This window comes from Coregonus clupeaformis, chromosome 29, assembly GCF_020615455.1.
Source record: "Coregonus clupeaformis isolate EN_2021a chromosome 29, ASM2061545v1, whole genome shotgun sequence".
NCBI classification, from domain to species: Eukaryota; Metazoa; Chordata; class Actinopteri; order Salmoniformes; family Salmonidae; genus Coregonus; species Coregonus clupeaformis.
Genome location: NC_059220.1, coordinates 12,137,811 through 12,156,211, shown reverse-complemented (window position 1 = coordinate 12,156,211; position 18,401 = coordinate 12,137,811). Strand labels below are relative to the sequence as shown.

Here is an 18,401-nt window from a genome sequence, read left to right as displayed (position 1 = left end):
TGTGTAGAGTAGAGAGAGAGAGACAGGGTCTGTGTAGAGGTAGAGAGAGACAGGGTATGTTTAGAGGTAGAGAGAGACAGGGTCTGTGTAGAGGTAGAGAGAGACAGGGTCTGTGTAGAGTAGAGAGAGAGACAGGGTCTGTGTAGAGGTAGAGAGAGACAGGGTCTGTGTAGAGGAAGAGAGAGAGACAGGGACTGTGTAGAGTAGAGAGAGACAGGGTCTGTGTAGAGTAGAGAAAGAGAGACAGGGTCTGTGTAGAGTAGAGAGAGAGACAGGGTCTGTGTAGAGGTAGAGAGAGACAGGGTCTGTGTAGAGGTAGAGAGAGAGACAGGGTCTGTGTAGAGTAGAGAGAGAGACAGGGTCTGTGTAGAGTAGAGAAAGAGAGACAGGGTCTGTGTAGAGTAGAGAGAGAGACAGGGTCTGTGTAGAGGTAGAGAGAGACAGGGTCTGTGTAGAGGTAGAGAGAGACAGGGTATGTTTAGAGGTAGAGAGAGACAGGGTCTGTGTAGAGGTAGAGAGAGACAGGGTCTGTGTAGAGTAGAGAGAGAGACAGGGTCTGTGTAGAGTAGAGAGAGACAGGGTCTGTGTAGAGTAGAGAGAGAGACAGGGTCTGTGTAGAGTAGAGAGAGAGACAGGGTCTGTGTAGAGTAGAGAGAGAGACAGGGTCTGTGTAGAGTAGAGAGAGAGAGACAGGGTCTGTGTAGAGTAGAGAGAGAGAGACAGGGTCTGTGTAGAGTAGAGAGAGAGACAGGGTCTGTGTAGAGTAGAGAGAGAGACAGGGTCTGTTTAGAGTAGAGAGAGAGACAGGGTCTGTGTAGAGGTAGAGAGAGACAGGGTCTGTGTAGAGGAAGAGAGAGAGAGACAGGGTCTGTGTAGAGTAGAGAAAGAGAGACAGGGTCTGTGTAGAGTAGAGAGAGAGACAGGGTCTGTGTAGAGTAGAGAGAGAGAGAGACAGGGTCTGTGTAGAGGTAGAGAGAGACAGGGTATGTTTAGAGGTAGAGAGAGACAGGGTCTGTGTAGAGGTAGAGAGAGACAGGGTCTGTGTAGAGTAGAGAGAGAGACAGGGTCTGTGTAGAGTAGAGAGAGAGACAGGGTCTGTGTAGAGTAGAGAGAGAGACAGGGTCTGTGTAGAGTAGAGAGAGAGACAGGGTCTGTGTAGAGGTAGAGAGAGACAGGGTCTGTGTAGAGGGAGAGAGAGAGAGACAGGGTCTGTGTAGAGGAAGAGAGAGACAGGGTCTGTGTAGAGGAAGAGAGAGAGACAGGGTCTGTGTAGAGGTAGAGAGAGACAGGGTCTGTGTAGAGGAAGAGAGAGAGAGACAGGGTCTGTGTAGAGGAAGAGAGAGACAGGGTCTGTGTAGAGGTAGAGAGAGACAGGGTATGTGTAGAGGAAGAGAGAGAGAGACAGGGTCTGTGTAGAGGAAGAGAGAGAGAGACAGGGTCTGTCTCTGTATAGTGTATTGTAATCACAGCTGAGCCAGTGACCTGTGTAGCTCCACATGGCAGGATAGCCCATGGGAATACACTGAGACACACAGAGGGAGGGAGCAATATTCCAAAATATCAGGGCTCACAAACTGTAAGGAGCTCACCTGCTGTCCTGCCTGTGACTCCCCAATGATGAAGCGATCTCCAGGACCGTCGGCCGCTGAGAGGAACAGAGAGAGCGAGGGAAGGATGGAGATCGTGAGAGAAATAGAAGGGGAGAGAGAGGGATGGTGAGAGAGTGAACAGTTATACCTCTATTTCTGAAAACAAGCTACAAGGGTCAAACTCACACAAAACAAACAAGAAAAGTTTGTAATCTCTCAAACTACTGAACTGTACACCCACTAGTCCTGGCGTCTCACCTCGCACAGCGTAGCCATCTTTGACTGATGCAGGGAATGGAGGCAGGTTGTCTTTGGCGTAGACGTCCTGAGCTAAGACTCGACCCATCCCATCTAGAAGAGTAGGATAGAATAGGATAAAGACAGGAGAGAAAGAGAGAGAGGGAGAGAAAGAGAAAGAGGGAGAAAGATAGAAACAGAGAGGAGGAAAAAGGTTGTAATTTCACACATACATCTTAGGAGTACTATGTTTTGGTTGATGTGTGTGTGTGTGTGTTTGTGTGTGCAGTGCAGTGAGGATAGGCCAGAGAAGTTATAAACATGCTGTCACAATCTGTTGACAACAGCACAGAGACAGATGATGGTGTTGAGTAGCTGTTGTTGAATGTGAAGAGGACCAAAGCCAGACACGCAGAAAGGCCTACATCACATGAAACCCTTGCTATATGTGAGTGACAGAGAGAGGGGGGGGGGGAGCCGAGTGTGACAATGTGACTCTAACGAGCTCTGACGCTAACTAGCTCTGATGCTAGCTAGCTCTGACGCTAACGCAGAGGAGCTACTTATTACTTACTCTCCTACATGCACGCGCACACACACAGGCAAGCAGAGACAGGCATCTCTGGAGAGAGAGCGGGGAGCTCACTCTCAGCACATGAAAGAAGAGAAAACAGAGCCAGGAAGAACAGAGAGAGAGAGAGAGAGAGAGAGAGAGAGAGAGAGAGAGAGAGAGAGAGAGAGAGAGAGAGAGAGAGAGAGAGAGAGAGAGAGAGAGAGAGAGAGCGAGATAGAGAGAGCGAGATAGAGAGAGGGAGATAGAGAGAGAGAGAGAGAGAGAGAGAGCGAGAGAGAGAAAGAGAGAGAGCGAGAGAGAGAGCGAGAGAGAGAGAGAGCGAGATAGAGAGAGCGAGAGAGAGAGAAAGAGAGAGAGCGAGATAGAGAGAGATAGCGAGATAGAGAGAGAGAGAGAGAGAGAGAGAGAGAGAGAGAGAGAGAGAGATAGAGGGAGAGAGAGAGGGAGCGAGAAAGAGACTAATGAAGATAGAGAAAGACTGTGAGTTTGTGTGTGCTTTTTACTATCCTTGTGGAGACCAGAAGTCCTCACAATGATAGTAAAACAAGGAACATTCTGACAAGTGGGGACATTGTGCCACTCCTCACAAGGAGGGGTTAGGTTTAGGGTTAGGGTTAGAATTAGGGTTAGGTTGAGGTGTAGGGTTAGGGAAAATAGGATTTTGAATGGGAATCAATTGTTTGGTGTGTGAGAGATGTGTGTGTGTGAGAGACACAGAGAGAGAGAGAGAGAGAGAGAGAGATAATGAAGAGACAGATAACTAAAGAGTGGGAGAGAGAGAAGGCTTCTCCTCTGTTGAAGGTTGATTAGAGGAGACTTAATGCTCTAAAATAACATCTGATGAGCAGCTAAATATAATTTAGATCATCCCTTTTATACAAACAGATTAATACAGAGGTATCTATGGAAACAGACGAATACACAGAATATACAGGGAGCGGAGCGCCTCACCACTGCCAAGCTGACTGACAAGACATCTGTAGCTGGTTAATAACATCACACAAGTCCCCATGGAACGTAAGACAACTGAACACACAAAACCATTGCGCTCTCCCAGAAGCTTGGCGTGTAAAGGTGTAATTGGTTTGCACTCAAAAAGATGTCGCATAAAGCTTACTTCATTATTCTAGGTTCTGGATTATTTTCACTGCATCAGAAAAGTGTCCCTACACACTGAAGATGTTACAGCCCATGGACCTAGCCTGAGAACCTCTATCACCCCTTAGTGGTCAGGAGGTGAAATTACCCAGTGGAGTGAAGAGAGAGGAGACTGGAGCCTCTCCTGTGTCCCCCGGTCATGTACCCCAAGACACCCAACAGAGACCCTGTCTGCCATGGCCTGGGCAGTGGGCACTCTGGGCACTCTGGCAGGCGTTCTTTTTTTTTCTTTTTTTTTTGTGGGGTGGTTGTGTCGAGTTGGAGAGGAGGGAGGGATGGCATCACCCATGACGTCACTGATGACATCACTGACCTGTGTGATGCCAGGACGCCAGGGAGGAGGAGGCATTAACATGATTGGCAACCAGGACCCCAGCCAAGCACCCAGCTCTCCTATCCTGCTTTGGCGCTCCTCCTGTGGTGGCAACCAGGACCCCAGCCAAGCACCCAGCTCTCCTCTCCTGCTTTGGCGCTCCTCCTGTGGTGGCAACCAGGACCCCAGCCAAGCACCCAGCTCTCCTCTCCTGCTTTGGCGCTCCTCCTGTGGTGGCTATGATAAAGTAAAAGGGCTTTTTCCAGTCCGCACCACTCAGGGGCCAAATGGGATTAACGGGGTCTGCTCCACCGGGGTCTGCTCCACCGGGGACTGCCGGGGTCTGCTCCACCGGGGACTGCCGGGGTCCGCGCAGGTTAGGGTCCGTGGTTGTTGCTCACACGCGTGCTACACTTCCCCAACCACCTCCAATACAGTGCCTTCCAAATGTATTCAGACCCCTTGACTTTTTCCACATTTTGTTACTTTACAGCCTTATTCTAAAATGTATTCAATTGTTGTTTTCCCTCATCAATCTAGAAACTGTTACTAATTTATATATATTTTTTAACTGAAATATCACATTTATATAAGTATTCAGACCCTTTAGTCAGTACTTTGTTGAAGCACCTTTGACAGCGATTACAGCATTGAGACTTCTTGGGTATGACGCTACAAGCTTGGCACACCTGTATTTGGGGAGTTTCTCCCATTCTTCTCTGCAGATCTTCTCAAGCTCTGTCAGGTTAGATGGGGAGTGTTGCTGCACAGCTATTTTCAAGTCTCTTCAGAGATGTTCGATCGGGTTCAAGTCGAGGTTCTGGCTGAGCCACTCAAGGACATTCAGAGACTTGTCCTGAAGGCACTCCTGCGTTGTCTTGGCTGTGTGTTTAGGGTTGTTGTCCTTTTGGAAGGTGAACCTTCGCCCCCAGTCTGAGGTCCTGAGTGCTCTGGAGCAAGTTTTCACTAAAGATCTCTCTGTACATTGCTCCTTTTATCTTTGCCTCGATCCTGACTAGTCTCCCAGTCCCTGCCGCTGAAAAACATCCCCACAGCATGATGCTGCAACCACCATGCTTCACCGTAGGGATGGTGCCAGGTTTCCTCCAGATGTGACACTTGGCATTAAGGCCAAACAGTTCAATCTTGATTTCATCAGACCAGAGAATCTTGTTTGGTCTTTGGTCTGAGAGTCTTTAAGTGCCTTTTGGCAAACTCCAAGCGGGCAGTCATGTGTCTTTTACTGAGGAGTGGCTTCGTCTGGCCACTCTACCATAAAGTCCTGATTGGTGGAGTGCTGCAGAGATGGTTGTCCTTCTGAAAGGTTCTCCCATCTCCACAAAGGAACTCTAGAGCTCTGTCAGAGTGACCATCGGGTTCTTGGTCACCTCCTTGACCAAGGCCCTTCTCCTCCGATTGCTCAGTTTGGACGGGCGGCCAGCTCTAGGAAGAGTCTTGGTGGTTCCAAACTTCTTCCATTTAAGAATGATGGAGGCCAATGTGTTCTTGGAGACCTTCAATGCTGCAGAAATGTTTTGGTATCCTTCCCCAGATCGGTGCCTCGACACAATCCTGTCTCTGAGCTCTACGGACAATTCCTTCGACCTCATGGCTTGGTTTTTGCTCTGACATGCACTGTCAACTGTGAGACCTTATATAGACAGGCGTGTGCCTTTCCAAATCATGTCCAATCAACTGAATTTACCACAGGTAGACTCCAATCAAGTTGTAGAAACATCTCAAGGATGATCAATGGAAACAGGATGCACCTGAACTCAATTTTGAGTCTTGTAGCAAAATTTCTGAATACTTACACTACCGGTCAAAAGTTTTAGAACACCTACTCAGTCAAGGGTTTTTCTTTATTTTATATTGTAGAAAAGTAGTGAAGACATCAAAACTATGAAATAACACATATGGAATCATGTAGTAACCAAAAAAGTGTTAAACAAATCCAAATATATTTTATATTTGAGATTCTTCAAATAGCCACCATTTGCCTTGATGACAGCTTTGCACACTCTTGGCATTCTCTCAACCAGCTTCATGACGTAGTCACCTGGAATGCATTTCAATTAACAGTTGTGCCTTCTTAAAAGTTAATTTGTTGAATTTATTTCCTTGTTAATGCGTTTGAGCCAATGGGTTGTGTTGTGACAAGGTAGGGGGGGTATACATAAGATAGCCCTATTTGGTAAAAGACCAAGTCCATATTATTGCAAGAACAGCTCAAATAAGCAAAGAGAAACGACAGGCCATCATTACTTTAAGACATGAAGGTCAGTCAATACGGAACATTTCAAGAACTTTGAAAGTTTCTTCAAGTGCAGTCGCAAAAACCATCTAGCGCTATGATGAAACTGGCTCTCATTAGGACCGCCACAGGAATGGAAGACCCAGAGTTACCTCTGCTGCAGAGGATAAGTTCATTAGAGAGTTACCAGCCTCAGAAATTGCAGCCCAAATAAATGCTTCACAGAGTTCAAGTAACAGACTCATCTCAACATCAACTGTTCAGATGAGAATATGTGAATCAGGCCTTCATGGTCAAATTGCTGCTAAGAAACTATGGGTCTTCCATTCCTGTGGCGGTCCTCATGAGAGCCCTATAAGACACCATGGGTGGTCCTCTGTAGCTCAATTGGTAGAGCATGGCGCTTGTAACGCCAGGGTAGTGGGTTCAATCCACGGGACCACCCATACGTAAAAATGTATGCACACATGACTGTAAGTCGCTTTGGATAAAAGCGTCTGCTAAATGGCATATTATATATTATTATATTATAATAAGAAGTAGAGACTTGCTTGGGCCAAGAAACACGAGCAATGGACATTCAACCGGTGGAAATTTGTCCTTTGGTCTGGATTTTTGGTTCCAACCACTTTCTCTGTGAGACGCGGTGTGGGTGAACGGATGATCTCCACATGTGTAGTTCCCACCGTAAAGCATGGAGGAGGAGGTGTTATGGTGTGGGGGTGCTTTGCTGGTGACACTGTCTGTGATTTATTTAGAATTCAAGGCACAGAACAGAAGCCATAGACACAGAACAGAAGCCGTAGACACAGAACAGAAGCCATAGACACAGAACAGAACCCATAGACACAGAACAGAAGCCATAAATATACCCAACAGTAACACACTGCAGGCAGCAAGGTGACTTTGGCCATGACAGTCATTCAACATGCACAAGACAAGACACTGCTCTCAGTCAGTGTTGGCAGAGAAAATAAGACGATGGATGGAGACAGAAATACATTATGGACCTGGTTATCATTCTGGACTTGTGTATGTCATGTATGGGTGATAATGTTCCCTATTCTAGAGAGCCATGATAATGTCATGTATGGGTGATAATGTTCCCTATTCTAGAGAGCCATGATAATGTCATGTATGGGTGATAATGTTCCCTATTCTAGAGAGCCATGATAATGTCATGTATGGGAGATAATGTTCCCTATTCTAGAGAGTCATGATAATGTCATGTATGGGTGATAACGTTCCCTATCCTAGAGTCATGATAATGTAATGTATGGGTGATAGTTCCCTATTCTAGAGAGCCATGATAATGTCATGTATGGGAGATAATGCTCCCTATTCTAGAGAGCCATGATAATGTTATGTATGGGTGATAATGTTCCCTATTCTAGAGAGCCATGATAATTTAATGTATGGGAGATAATGTTCCCTATTCTAGAGAGCCATGATAATGTTATGTATGGGTGATAATGTTCCCTATTCTAGAGAGCCATGGGCCAATGCTATCTGAAGCTAGTTTACAGACCTCTATTCATGGTGTAAAATGTACTGGCAAGTACGTCTTTATAATCTACAGCTCACTTGGTGTAAACAAGCAGCCTTAGCACCTGAAGTTGACCTATGTGAAGTCAAAACATGGACCCATCAATGTGGGGTCTGGGGGACTCCCTTGCCCAAAGGTTTGGATGGTTAGGAGGTGTGTGCTGTTAATTGGCTACCTACTCAACAATCAAGAGGTGTGTGCTGTTTATTGGCTAGCAAAGCAATCAATCAACAATCAAGCCAACGAGAGATGAGAACAGGCAGGTAGGTAGGCGGGGACTCAGACAGACCGATAGACAGGGTGGAATGGAGAGCATCTGGGCCAGGTGGAACAGCTGTAGGAACAGAAACATCATGGGCTCACCACACATATGATACAGACAGACAGTACTACAGACAGACTGACATTACTACAGACTGATAGACAGACTGACTGACTGACTGACATTACGACAGACAGACAGACAGTACTACAGACAGACAGAGACACACAGTACTACATACAGACAGACAGAGAACTACAGACAGACAGACAGAGTATTACAGACAGTAGGTAAAGGGAACTACAGACAGAAGGTCAGGGGTATAGAGAGGGTGTGGAGTCAACATAAGTATAGTACAACTACAGATAGTAGTGAAGGCAGAGTGTGCGGTATGACTGATGTTAGGGGTTGAAAGGAAGACGTGTCCAGTGACACGGGTATGACTGAGCTTTCTGTCCGTCTGTTTGTCTGTCTGCCTGTCTGTCTTTCCATCAGTCAGTCTGTCCCTCTATCTCTCTTTCTGTCAGTCAGTCCATCCGTCTGACCCACCTCTGTAGTTGATGATCTCAGTGCCGAGCACGGGGGTCATCTCCAGTACGGTGATGAAGGCCTTATCCATGGAGGTGAGGGGGAAGGGAGACATGCGGTGCCGGCGAGCCACCTTGGTGATGTCCACTGCACTGTGACCTGATGGACAGAAAGAGAGAGAGAGAGAGAGAGAGAGAGACAGGAGAGAGATGAAAGGAGTGTGATGGAGAGAATAGTCCTCTTTCACATTCACACACACACACACACAAACGCGTATGTGAGCGTACTCACTGAAATTCTCAATGAAATAACTTACTAGCCCTCAGGATGTTCTCTTTGCTGCCACACCGCGACTGAACCTACAGACAGATAGGGATAGATAAAGAGAGAGAGAGAAAGAAGAAATGGAGGAAAAAGAGAGAAAGAAATGGTTGGGGTGAGACCACAATGGGAATAGCAGCCTCTGTCCAGAAAGGATCAAATCATTCCACACACTGGCTCCAACAGATTGGAATGGTCATCTACATTCTACACATCCATCAACTACTAATGCAGAACATAAAGTCAATCGCAATCAAAACAATCCTCAGAACATGAATGGCAATTAATAATAGATAGGATGAGGATTTAGGCCAAGGACAGTTGTTTAGTCTGGCTGAGCAGAGCATGTGTATGGGGTAGGAGGGTGGGGAGGTAGGGATGGTTTAGGGCCAATGCTTCATTGACTGTACCCCATGTGGGCTTAAGTCCTAGAACTATAGCCTTGGCTTAGAGTTTCTTTTTGGAGGTGTAATTCGCTTCACATCTCAGTAGTAAGGCTGTCTTCTACAGGTGCATATAACACTGCAGTATGTAGGAACCCCTAGCTGGCACCTCTGACACCCAATGCCCCTGGCCTAGGGGGACAGTGACACATGGGCTAGCTAGGACCTGGTGCAACAGACAGTCAGATACCCTCTCTACTACAGCACACACAGTATGACCGAGATCGAACAACCAACCAACCACAACTCAAAAAGGAACAGCACTACTGAAACACCAACACAGACAGAAACAGAAACACAGAACGGAGGATGAGCTGAGAGGAAAAGACTACTACTGAAACTCCAAAGATTCCACCAGCACACCATACAGCTACTCAAAGAAGGAGAGAACGTATGGAAGAAGAATACATAGATTGCTACTGAGGAAAGAGTGAGTGATAGAGAGAGAGGGAGAGGGAGGGAGAGAGAGAGAGAGAGAGAGAGAGAGAGGGAGAGGGGGAGAGAGGGAGAGGGGGAGAGAGGGCGAGGGAGAGGGGGGAGAGAGAGGGAGAGGGAGAGGGAGAGGTAGTTACTCGCAAGTCGTAGGTCCTGCTATGGCCTCTGTGGTCATTGTTGTGCCCCTCCATCCTAGAGTGGAGCTACATTACAGTAACGTATGGACAGAACAGCACAGAGGTTTACAACAGACAGGCAGAGGAGAGGAATGCTAGGAGACAGTAGTATAGCTAGAAGTCATCAACATGAGCATTTTAACTGGTAACCCACCAGAGACGAATGAAACAAACAGTAAGAATAAAGTGATCTATGACCGGACAAGAGGTCGTTGAGAAGTGAACAGCTGTACCAGAGGTAAAAAGCGAGGGAGGGGATGAAGTGAAGAAAAGAATGAGAGAATACAGGATGAAGTGGGCTCGGGGCAAAGGAGGATGGATGTAGTGTAACAGCCTTACTGAGCTAAACACATATGCACAGTAACACATTGAGCCATTCTGACTTGGGTAGTGGTGGGGGTGGTGTTGGTGGGTATATTTAGTAAACTGAACAAAAGTATGAACGCAACATGCAACAATTTCAAATATTTTACTGAGTTACTGTTCATAAATAAATTAGCCCCTAATCTATGGATTTCACATGACTGAAGATGGTGCCATTGTGTTGTGAGTGGCCTTTTATTGTCCCCAGCACAAGGTGCACCTGTGTAATGATCATGCTGTTTAATCAGCTTCTTGATATACCACACCTGTCAGGTGGATGGATTATATTGGCAAAGGAGAAATGCTCAGTAACAGGGATGTAAACGAATTTGTGCACAACATTTGTGGAAAAATAAGCTTTTTGTGCGTATGGAACATTTCTGGGATCTTTTATTTCAGCTGGGACCAACACTTTACATGTTGCATTTATATTTCTGTTCAGTGTAGAACCACCTTGCCTGACATGCTGTTCCGTTAAACAGGTCTGTACACTCTCAGTACCATAGGTACAGGTAACAAAGGCTAGCGGTGATTAGAGGTAAAGGTTGGAGAAATCCTGTCAACATGGGCCTACTGTGATACTACTGTGAAACATCCCAAACCACAAGAGTTTAAACAACACGTCTCTGCATCTCTCCCTGTGAATAAATCCACCTAGGCTGAAGATGAATGGGCTACATTAAGAATAGTGGGGCAGGAGCTCAGCTCCCTTAAGCACTCAACCTAAACAACAACAACATTACAATAGTCAAACAACAGGGACTAACTACACAGACACAGATGAGAGGTCATCACAATAGCTAGGACACAACAAGACTGGAGGGAAAATATCTGAGAGGAGACACAGCTGCCTGTGGGATATGTTATGTACAGCAGGCTTGACTGCCTTTACCATGACAACGGGCTCATGGGAACATGACAAGAGGAGAGGAGGACTGCCATCAGAAGAACATAGTGACTTCACTGTGTGGTCGCTGATGCTGTCCATCTGCCAGCACTCTTTCGCTCCCTAACTTTCACTTCTCTCTCCTCTCTTCCTCCCTCTACTCTCTCCTCTCTTCCTCCCTCTCCTCTCGCTCTCTCTCCTCTCTTCCTCCCTCTCCTCTCGCTCTCTCCCTCCCTCTCTTCTCGCTCTCTCTCTCTCCACTCTTCCTCCCTCTCCTCTCTCTCTCTCTCCCTCTCCTCTCTCTCCTCTCTTCCTCCCTCTCCTCTCTCTCTCTCCTCTCTTCCTCCCTCTCCTCTCTCTCTTCCTCTCTCCTCTCTTCCTCCCTCTCTCTCCTCTCTCTCTCCTCTCTTCCTCCTCTCTCTCTCTCTCCTCTCTTCCTCCCTCTCCTCTCTCTCCCTCTCTCTCTCTCCTCTCTTCCTCCTCTCTCTCTCCTCTCTTCCTCCCTCTCCTCTCTCTCTCTCCTCTCTTCCTCCCTCTCCTCTCTCTCTCTCTCTCCTCCTCTCTCTCTCCTCCTCCTCTCTTCCTCCCTCTCTCTCTCCCTCTCTTCCTTCCTCTCTCTCCCTCTCCTCTCTCTCTCTCTCCCTCTCCTCTCTCTCTCCTCTCTTCCTCCCTCTCTCTCCTCTCTTCCTCCTCTCTCTCTCTCCTCTCTTCCTCCCTCTCCTCTCTCTCCCTCTCTCTCCTCTCTTCCTCCTCTCTCTCTCCTCTCTTCCTTCCTCTCCTCTCTCTCTCTCTCTCTCTCCTCCTCTCTCTCTCTCCTCTCTTCCTCCCTCTCTCTCTCCTCTCTTCCTCCTCTCTCTCTCTCTCTCCTCTCTTCCTCCTCTCTCTCTCATCTCTTCCTCCCTCTCCTCTCTCTCTCCTCTCTTCCTCCTTATCTTCCGCTCCTCACTACGCTCACAACAGAGGTCATGAACGAAAGTGAGGCAAACAGAGAAGGGAAGGATTGAATGAATAATTGAATGAATAAATGAACGAGTGAATTAATGAATTAAGTGGAAGGAAATATAATTTTTTGTCTTTTTTGTCTTTGCCAGATGCTGCATAAAAAACACAGAGAAACACACATAGTGACAGTACACACACACACACACCCCACCCTGTCCACAGTAAGTCATCAAGATGAGATGAGGGTCAAGCAGAAACAGATGAGTAAGCACGTTGATGAATGCCAATGAGGACTCTGATTACCTTGGGACTAAAAGAAAGACGTGAATGTCAGGCCTGATAAATAAAAAACGTACTAGGAGATTACCCAATCAGAGGGATCGATCAAAGCCTGTGGGCCAGGATGCCAATAGTGTTAACAGGTCAATATGCCATGTCCTCTAGTGATAAAGCCTGTCACAGACCTGAGACGACAGGAAGACTTGCTGATGGCCCTGAGCATGGTGTGTGTGTGTAACCATTTACCTGGTCCAAGGTAGAGTACCTAGACTGGAGCGTGATGACCTCATCCAGGTGAGCCCTGAACTCTCTCCGTGCGGCCTGGAGAAAGCCACAGGACAGTCACTCGCCTGGACCACACACACAGCTCATACATTCAAACAAAGACGCCAAACATGGCACATACAAATTACGCTCATGAGTGCACACAAACATAGGTATGTCTCAAACACACACTGGCCAAACACACTACAAAGCAAGTATGCCTGCTGGGACTGATATGAGATGGAGACTGCAATGAACTAAAGGAGAGAGAGAGAGAGAGAGAGAGGAGAGAGGAGAGAGGAGAGAGGAGGAGAGAGGAGAGAGAGAGAGGAGAGAGGAGAGAGGAGAGAGGAGAGAGAGAGAGAGAGAGAGAGAGAGAGAGAGAGAGAGAGAGAGAGAGAGAGAGAGAGAGAGAGAGGGAGCCCGAGAGAGGGAGAGAGAGAGACACAGACCGAGAGAGAGAGAGAGAGAGCGAGCGAGCGAGAGACAGAGAGAGAGAGAACGAGAGAGAAGGGGCAACAATGTAGAGAAGCAAGGGTTCAGGGTTGGTGTCTGTCTCCTCTACAGCTACACGGATTGTGTGTGTGTGTGTGTGTGTGACAGATAGTCCAGCTCAGAGTAGGAGGTCATCAGTTCACACCGAGGGGCTGTGGAACGAGGGAAGGATAAAGAAAATAAATAGAAAAATGATAAATAATGATGTTGATAAAAGAAAAAGGGTTCCAAAGTAAACACCTGGGTCAAACACACATCATTTAGCCAGTAAACACACATAATTTAGCCAGTAAACACGCATCATTTAGCCAGTAAACACACATCATTTAGCCAGTAAACACACATCATTTAGCCAGTAAACACACATAATTAGCCAGGAAACACGCATCATTTAGCCAGTAAACACACATCATTTTGCCAGTAAACACACATCATTTAGCCAGTAAACACACATAATTTAGCCAGGAAACACACATAATTTAGCCAGTAAACACACATAATTGAGCCAGTAAACACACATAATTTAGCCAGTGAACACACTTCATTTAGCCAGTAAACACTCATCATGTCTCCACTAAACTCAAAAACTAAAGAAATTGCTTACAACAACAACGCAACAAATACTAGTTTAGAGTATCTCCAGAATTATAAGCTTTTTGGTCTTCAGTGAGATGCATGACTGGTGGAGAGGTTTGGGGGGGTTACAGTACTGCGGTGAGGGTAGGGGAGGAGGGGAGGTGAAGGGAGGAGGGGGGCAGGCGGAGGGATAGAGGGAGGGGAGGAGAGGGGAGGTGAGGAGGGGGGCAGGCGGAGGGATAGAGGGAGGGGAGGAGAGGAGGGGGGCAGGCGGAGGGATAGAGGGAGGGAGGAGAGGGGAGGTGAGGAGGGGGGCAGGCGGAGGGATAGAGGGAGGGAGGAGAGGGGAGGTGAGGAGGGGGGCAGGCGGAAGGATAGAGGGAGGGAAGGTGAGGAGGTTGAAGGATAGAGGGAGGGGAGGTGAGGAGGTTGAAGGATAGAGGGAGGGGAGGTGAGGAGGGGGGCAGGCGGAGGGATAGAGGGAGGGGAGGAGAGGGGAGGTGAGGAGGGGGGCAGGCAGAGGGATAGAGGGAGGGGAGGAGAGGGGAGGTGAGGAGGGGGGCAGGCGGAGGGATAGAGGGAGGGGAGGAGAGGGGAGGAGGGGGGCAGACGGAAGGATAGAGGGAGCAGAGGTGAGGAGGGGTGCAGGGTAATAAGGAGGATTGGGACTAGGGTATTTGACGGAGGAAGGGAGATAGAAGAGAGGACTGGGTGGTGATGGGGTGATTGCCATGGCAACGCAAGTAGATTGACACATGCGGAGGTACCTCGGAGACACTATAAGTGGATGAGCAGGAGGGGAGCCGGGCCTAGGGACGGTGCCATGGGAGAGAGAGAAAGGGAGAAGGGGGGAGGAGAAGAGATCAGAGAGATAGGGGAAGAGGGGAAGGGAGGGAGGGAGAAGAGAACAGGGTTAACACAGCAGCCAGTGGCAGCCGTCGGCAGGAGAGGGAGGACAGACAAAACAGCGCCCCTAGCGGGCTGGAGGATAACAGCTGCATCTCACACTAAATACAAGACAGGAAGGGGAAGACACAGTTCAAATGTTGAAAGTCAAACTACTACTGGGACATGAGTTTTGTCCTATGGCTACTCCATCTCAAGAAGACCAAGACCTATCGCCACAGAGACACAATTCAATTTCAATCCAAAGACGCCTGAACAAATACTATGATAAACCCCCACAGTGCTGCAAAAGAAAGTAAAACCCACCTCAGCAACAGAGACATCTGCTATTGTTTTTATTACAGATCAAATGGGCTGCAGCAGTCTCTACTGCTAAAGGAACAACAACAGAAGATGGGTATTGAGCTGGGAATGGAAGATGAGAACAGTGTTAAGACACCATTACGGATGGATGGGGTCAGACACAAACAAACACACACACGTTGCTTGGGTTGGGCTTTAGTATAATCAGTTCACGTATGAGTCAGGTCAGGCGGCTCCACATGCACCTTTCACCTCTTATAACTGATGTGTCAGACTGAGCGAAGTGTGTGGGTGTGTTTCTGTGTGACCATAGCAACCATAGGGTCCCTGTGATTCTCCTTGAGCTGACCTCCGACTCCTCCTTCCATCATCAATCAACGTCTGGTGTGTGTGTGTGTGGTATGGGGGGGGCAATCAATAGACAAGAGGTTAGGAGCATCATGGGCAGACCTGGCGCCAGAACGCATCAGTTGGATGGGCATTTGATTTCCATAGGTGGCCCATTTCTTCACCGGACCTCCTATGTGTGAACGCATGTTTTAATGGGTGTAATTGTAAAGAGCATAGGCAGCTCATGAGTTTCATGTTTGGGGAAGCTTACAATTTATCCTACCATTTCTACCGATCTGCGTGCCAGTTATGAATATTTATATATGCACATTTTCGTGGAACAGTTTCATTTCAATAATAACATTTTCGTTTCTCAAAATCATTGTCACACGGTTAATCATAAAAATCTGAAGTAAAATGATAAAAATCGAAAAGTTTAAATTCATCTATGCCGAGAGCACTAGCCTCTGCCATCCGGACACATTGATACACTGTGATCCATTGGCGGCTAAAGAAATCAGAGCATAGAACTCAGAGGCCAATGCAGCAGAAGGCATATACAGTGGTAGAAAAAGTACCCAATTGTCATACTTGAGTAAAAGTAAAGATACCTCAATAGAAAATGACTCAAGTAAAAGTGAAAGTCTCCCAGTGAAATACTACTTGAGTAAAAGTCTAAAAGTATTTGGTTTGAAATATACTTAAGTATCAAAAGTAAATGTAATTGCTAAAATATACTTAAGTATCAAAAGTAAAAGTAAAAGTATAAATTGTTTCAAATTCCTTATATTAAGCTTATCTTTTTTATTTTAGCCGGGGCACACTCCAACACATTTGTGTTCCGTGAGTCCGCCAGATCAGAGGCAGTAGGGGTGACCAGGGATGTTCTCTTGATTAGTGCGTGAATTGGACGATTTTCCTGTCCTGCTAAGCATTAAAAATGTAACAAGTACTTTTGGGTGTCAGGGAAAATGTATGGAGTAAAAAGTACATCATTTTTTTAGGAATGTAGTGAAGTAAAAGTAAAAGTTATAAATAGTAAAGTAATGTACAGATACCCCCAAAAACTACTTAAGTAGTACTTTAAAGTATTTTTATTGAAGTACTTCACATTCACTGGGCCTATAAACTTCCATCATCAACTAAGTAAAATACATAGGCCTAAAGCCGACAAATCACATTCATCTCTCTTTTCCGCCTGTCTGCCTCCCTTTCTATCTGTCTTGGCTTGAGCTATAGCTAGTGAAGTTCAACATTGTATCAAATTATCACAGGGTCTGGCCCTGCGCCAGTGAGCTCGGGTTAGAAAGCTGTTTTTTTATGACATTTCCACTGGATATATGGGAACATCAGATCATTATATTTTGCACTTTCACACCGAGGCTTGGGGATAATTGAGGCTGGGAGTGTCGGAAAGATTTTTCAAATATTGAGGAACTATCACTTGCAATGGATGTAAAAAAAAACTAACGAAGAAGGCGTGTTGAGTGATGTACGTGGTGAGTTAGGACAATCAGAAATAAGACATTGACAAATGGCCAATTTCCTACATATGCATGCATTCTGGAGACGCACCATATCTTCGCCACACCCCCCTCCCCTTACTCTTGATACAACATTTTAAATTACAGTGCATTCGGAAAGTATTCAGACCCCTTGACTTTTTTCATATTTGTTTACGTTACAGCCTTATTCTAAAATGGATTAAATAAATACAAATCCTCATCAACCCACACACAATAAATACCCCCTAATGAAAAAGCGAAAACAGGTTGTTAGACATTTTTGCAAATGTATTACAAATAAAAAAACAGAATTACCTTATTTACATAAGTATTCAGACCATTTGCTATGAGTCTCGAAATTGAGCTCAGGTGCACCTGTTTCCATTGATCATCCTTGAGATGCTTCTACAACTTGAGTGGAGTCCACCTGTGGTAAATTCAATTGATTGGACAATGATTTGGAAAGGCACACACCTGTCTATATAAGGTTCCACTGTTGCATGTCAGAGCAAAAACCAAGCCATGAGGTCGAAGGAATTGTCCGTAGAGCTCTGAGACAGGATTGTGTCGAGACACAGATCTGGGGAAGGGTACCAAAAAATGTCTGCAGCATTGAAGGTCCCCAAGAACACAGTGGCCTCCATCATTCTTAAATGGAATAAGTTTGGAACCACCAAGACTCTTCCTAGAGCTGGCCGCCCGGCCAAACTGAGCAATCAGGGGAGAAAGGCCTTGGTCAGGGAGGTGACCAAGAACCCGATGGTCACTCTGACAGAGCTCTAGAGTTCCTCTGTGGAGATGGGAGAACCTTCCAGAAGGACAACCATCTCTGCAGCACTCCACCAATCAGGCCTTTATGGTAGAGTGGCCAGACGGAAGCCACTCTTCAGTAAAAGGCACATGACTGCCCGCTTGGAGTTTGCCAAAAGGCACCTAAAGGACTCTCAGACCATGAGAAACACGATTCTCTGGTCTGATGAAACCAAGATTGAACTATTTGGCCTGAATGCCAAGTGTCACGTCTGGAGGAAACCTGGCACCATCCCTACGGTGAAGCACGGTGGTGGCAGCATCATGCTGTGGGGATGTTTTTCAGCGGCAGGGACTGGGAGACTAGTCAGGATCGAGGGAAAGATCAACGGAGCAAAGTACAGAGAGATCCTTGATGAAAACCTGCTCCAGAGTGCTCAGGACCTCAGACCGGGCGAAGGTTCACCTTCCAACTGGACAACGACTCTAAGCACACAGCCAAGACAACGCAGGAGTGGCTTCGGGACAAGTCTCTGAATGTCCTTGAATGGCCCAGCCAGAGCCCCGACTTGAACCCGATCAAACATCTTTGGAGAGACCTGAAAATAGCTGTGCAACAACGCTCCCCATCCAACCAGACAGAGCTTGAGAAGATCTGCAGAGAAGAATTGGAGAAACACCCCAAATACAGGTGTGCCAAGCTTGTAGCGTCATACCCAAGAAGACTTGAGGCTGTAATCGCTGCCAAAGGTGCTTCAACAAAGTACGGTGTAAAGGGTCTGAATACTTATGTAAATGTGATATTTCCATTTTTTATTTGTAATATATTTGCTAAAATCTCAAAAAAACTGTTTTTGCTTAGTCATTATGGGGTATTGTGTGCAGATTGATGAGGGGAAAAAACGATTTAATCCATTTGAGAATAAGGCTGTAACGGAACAAAATGTGGAAAAAGTCAAGGGGTCT

The 18,401-nt window shown here is 46.6% G+C and overlaps 1 protein-coding gene across 18 annotated transcripts in view; it reads right to left on the bottom strand.

Moving 5' to 3' along the window:
• gphna (gephyrin a) overlaps positions 1-18,401 on the bottom strand; it is a 96,649-nt gene that overhangs the window by 14,403 nt on the left and 63,845 nt on the right. For 6 of the 18 annotated variants that reach the window (XM_041854715.2, XM_041854714.2, XM_041854722.2 and 3 more), the window contains 8 exons: positions 14,409-14,450; positions 12,553-12,627; positions 9,798-9,863; positions 8,778-8,820; positions 8,483-8,620; positions 7,961-8,005; positions 1,848-1,940; positions 1,590-1,645 (listed from right to left, as the gene is read on the bottom strand). In XM_041854715.2, coding sequence (XP_041710649.1) covers positions 1,590-1,645; positions 1,848-1,940; positions 7,961-8,005; positions 8,483-8,620; positions 8,778-8,820; positions 9,798-9,863; positions 12,553-12,627; positions 14,409-14,450 — 558 coding nt within the window. The remainder of the gene's footprint in view (positions 1-1,589; positions 1,646-1,847; positions 1,941-7,960; positions 8,006-8,482; positions 8,621-8,777; positions 8,821-9,797; positions 9,864-12,552; positions 12,628-14,408; positions 14,451-18,401) is intronic. The other 12 variants (XM_041854718.2, XM_041854723.2, XM_041854728.2 and 9 more) reach the window with 7 other exon arrangements.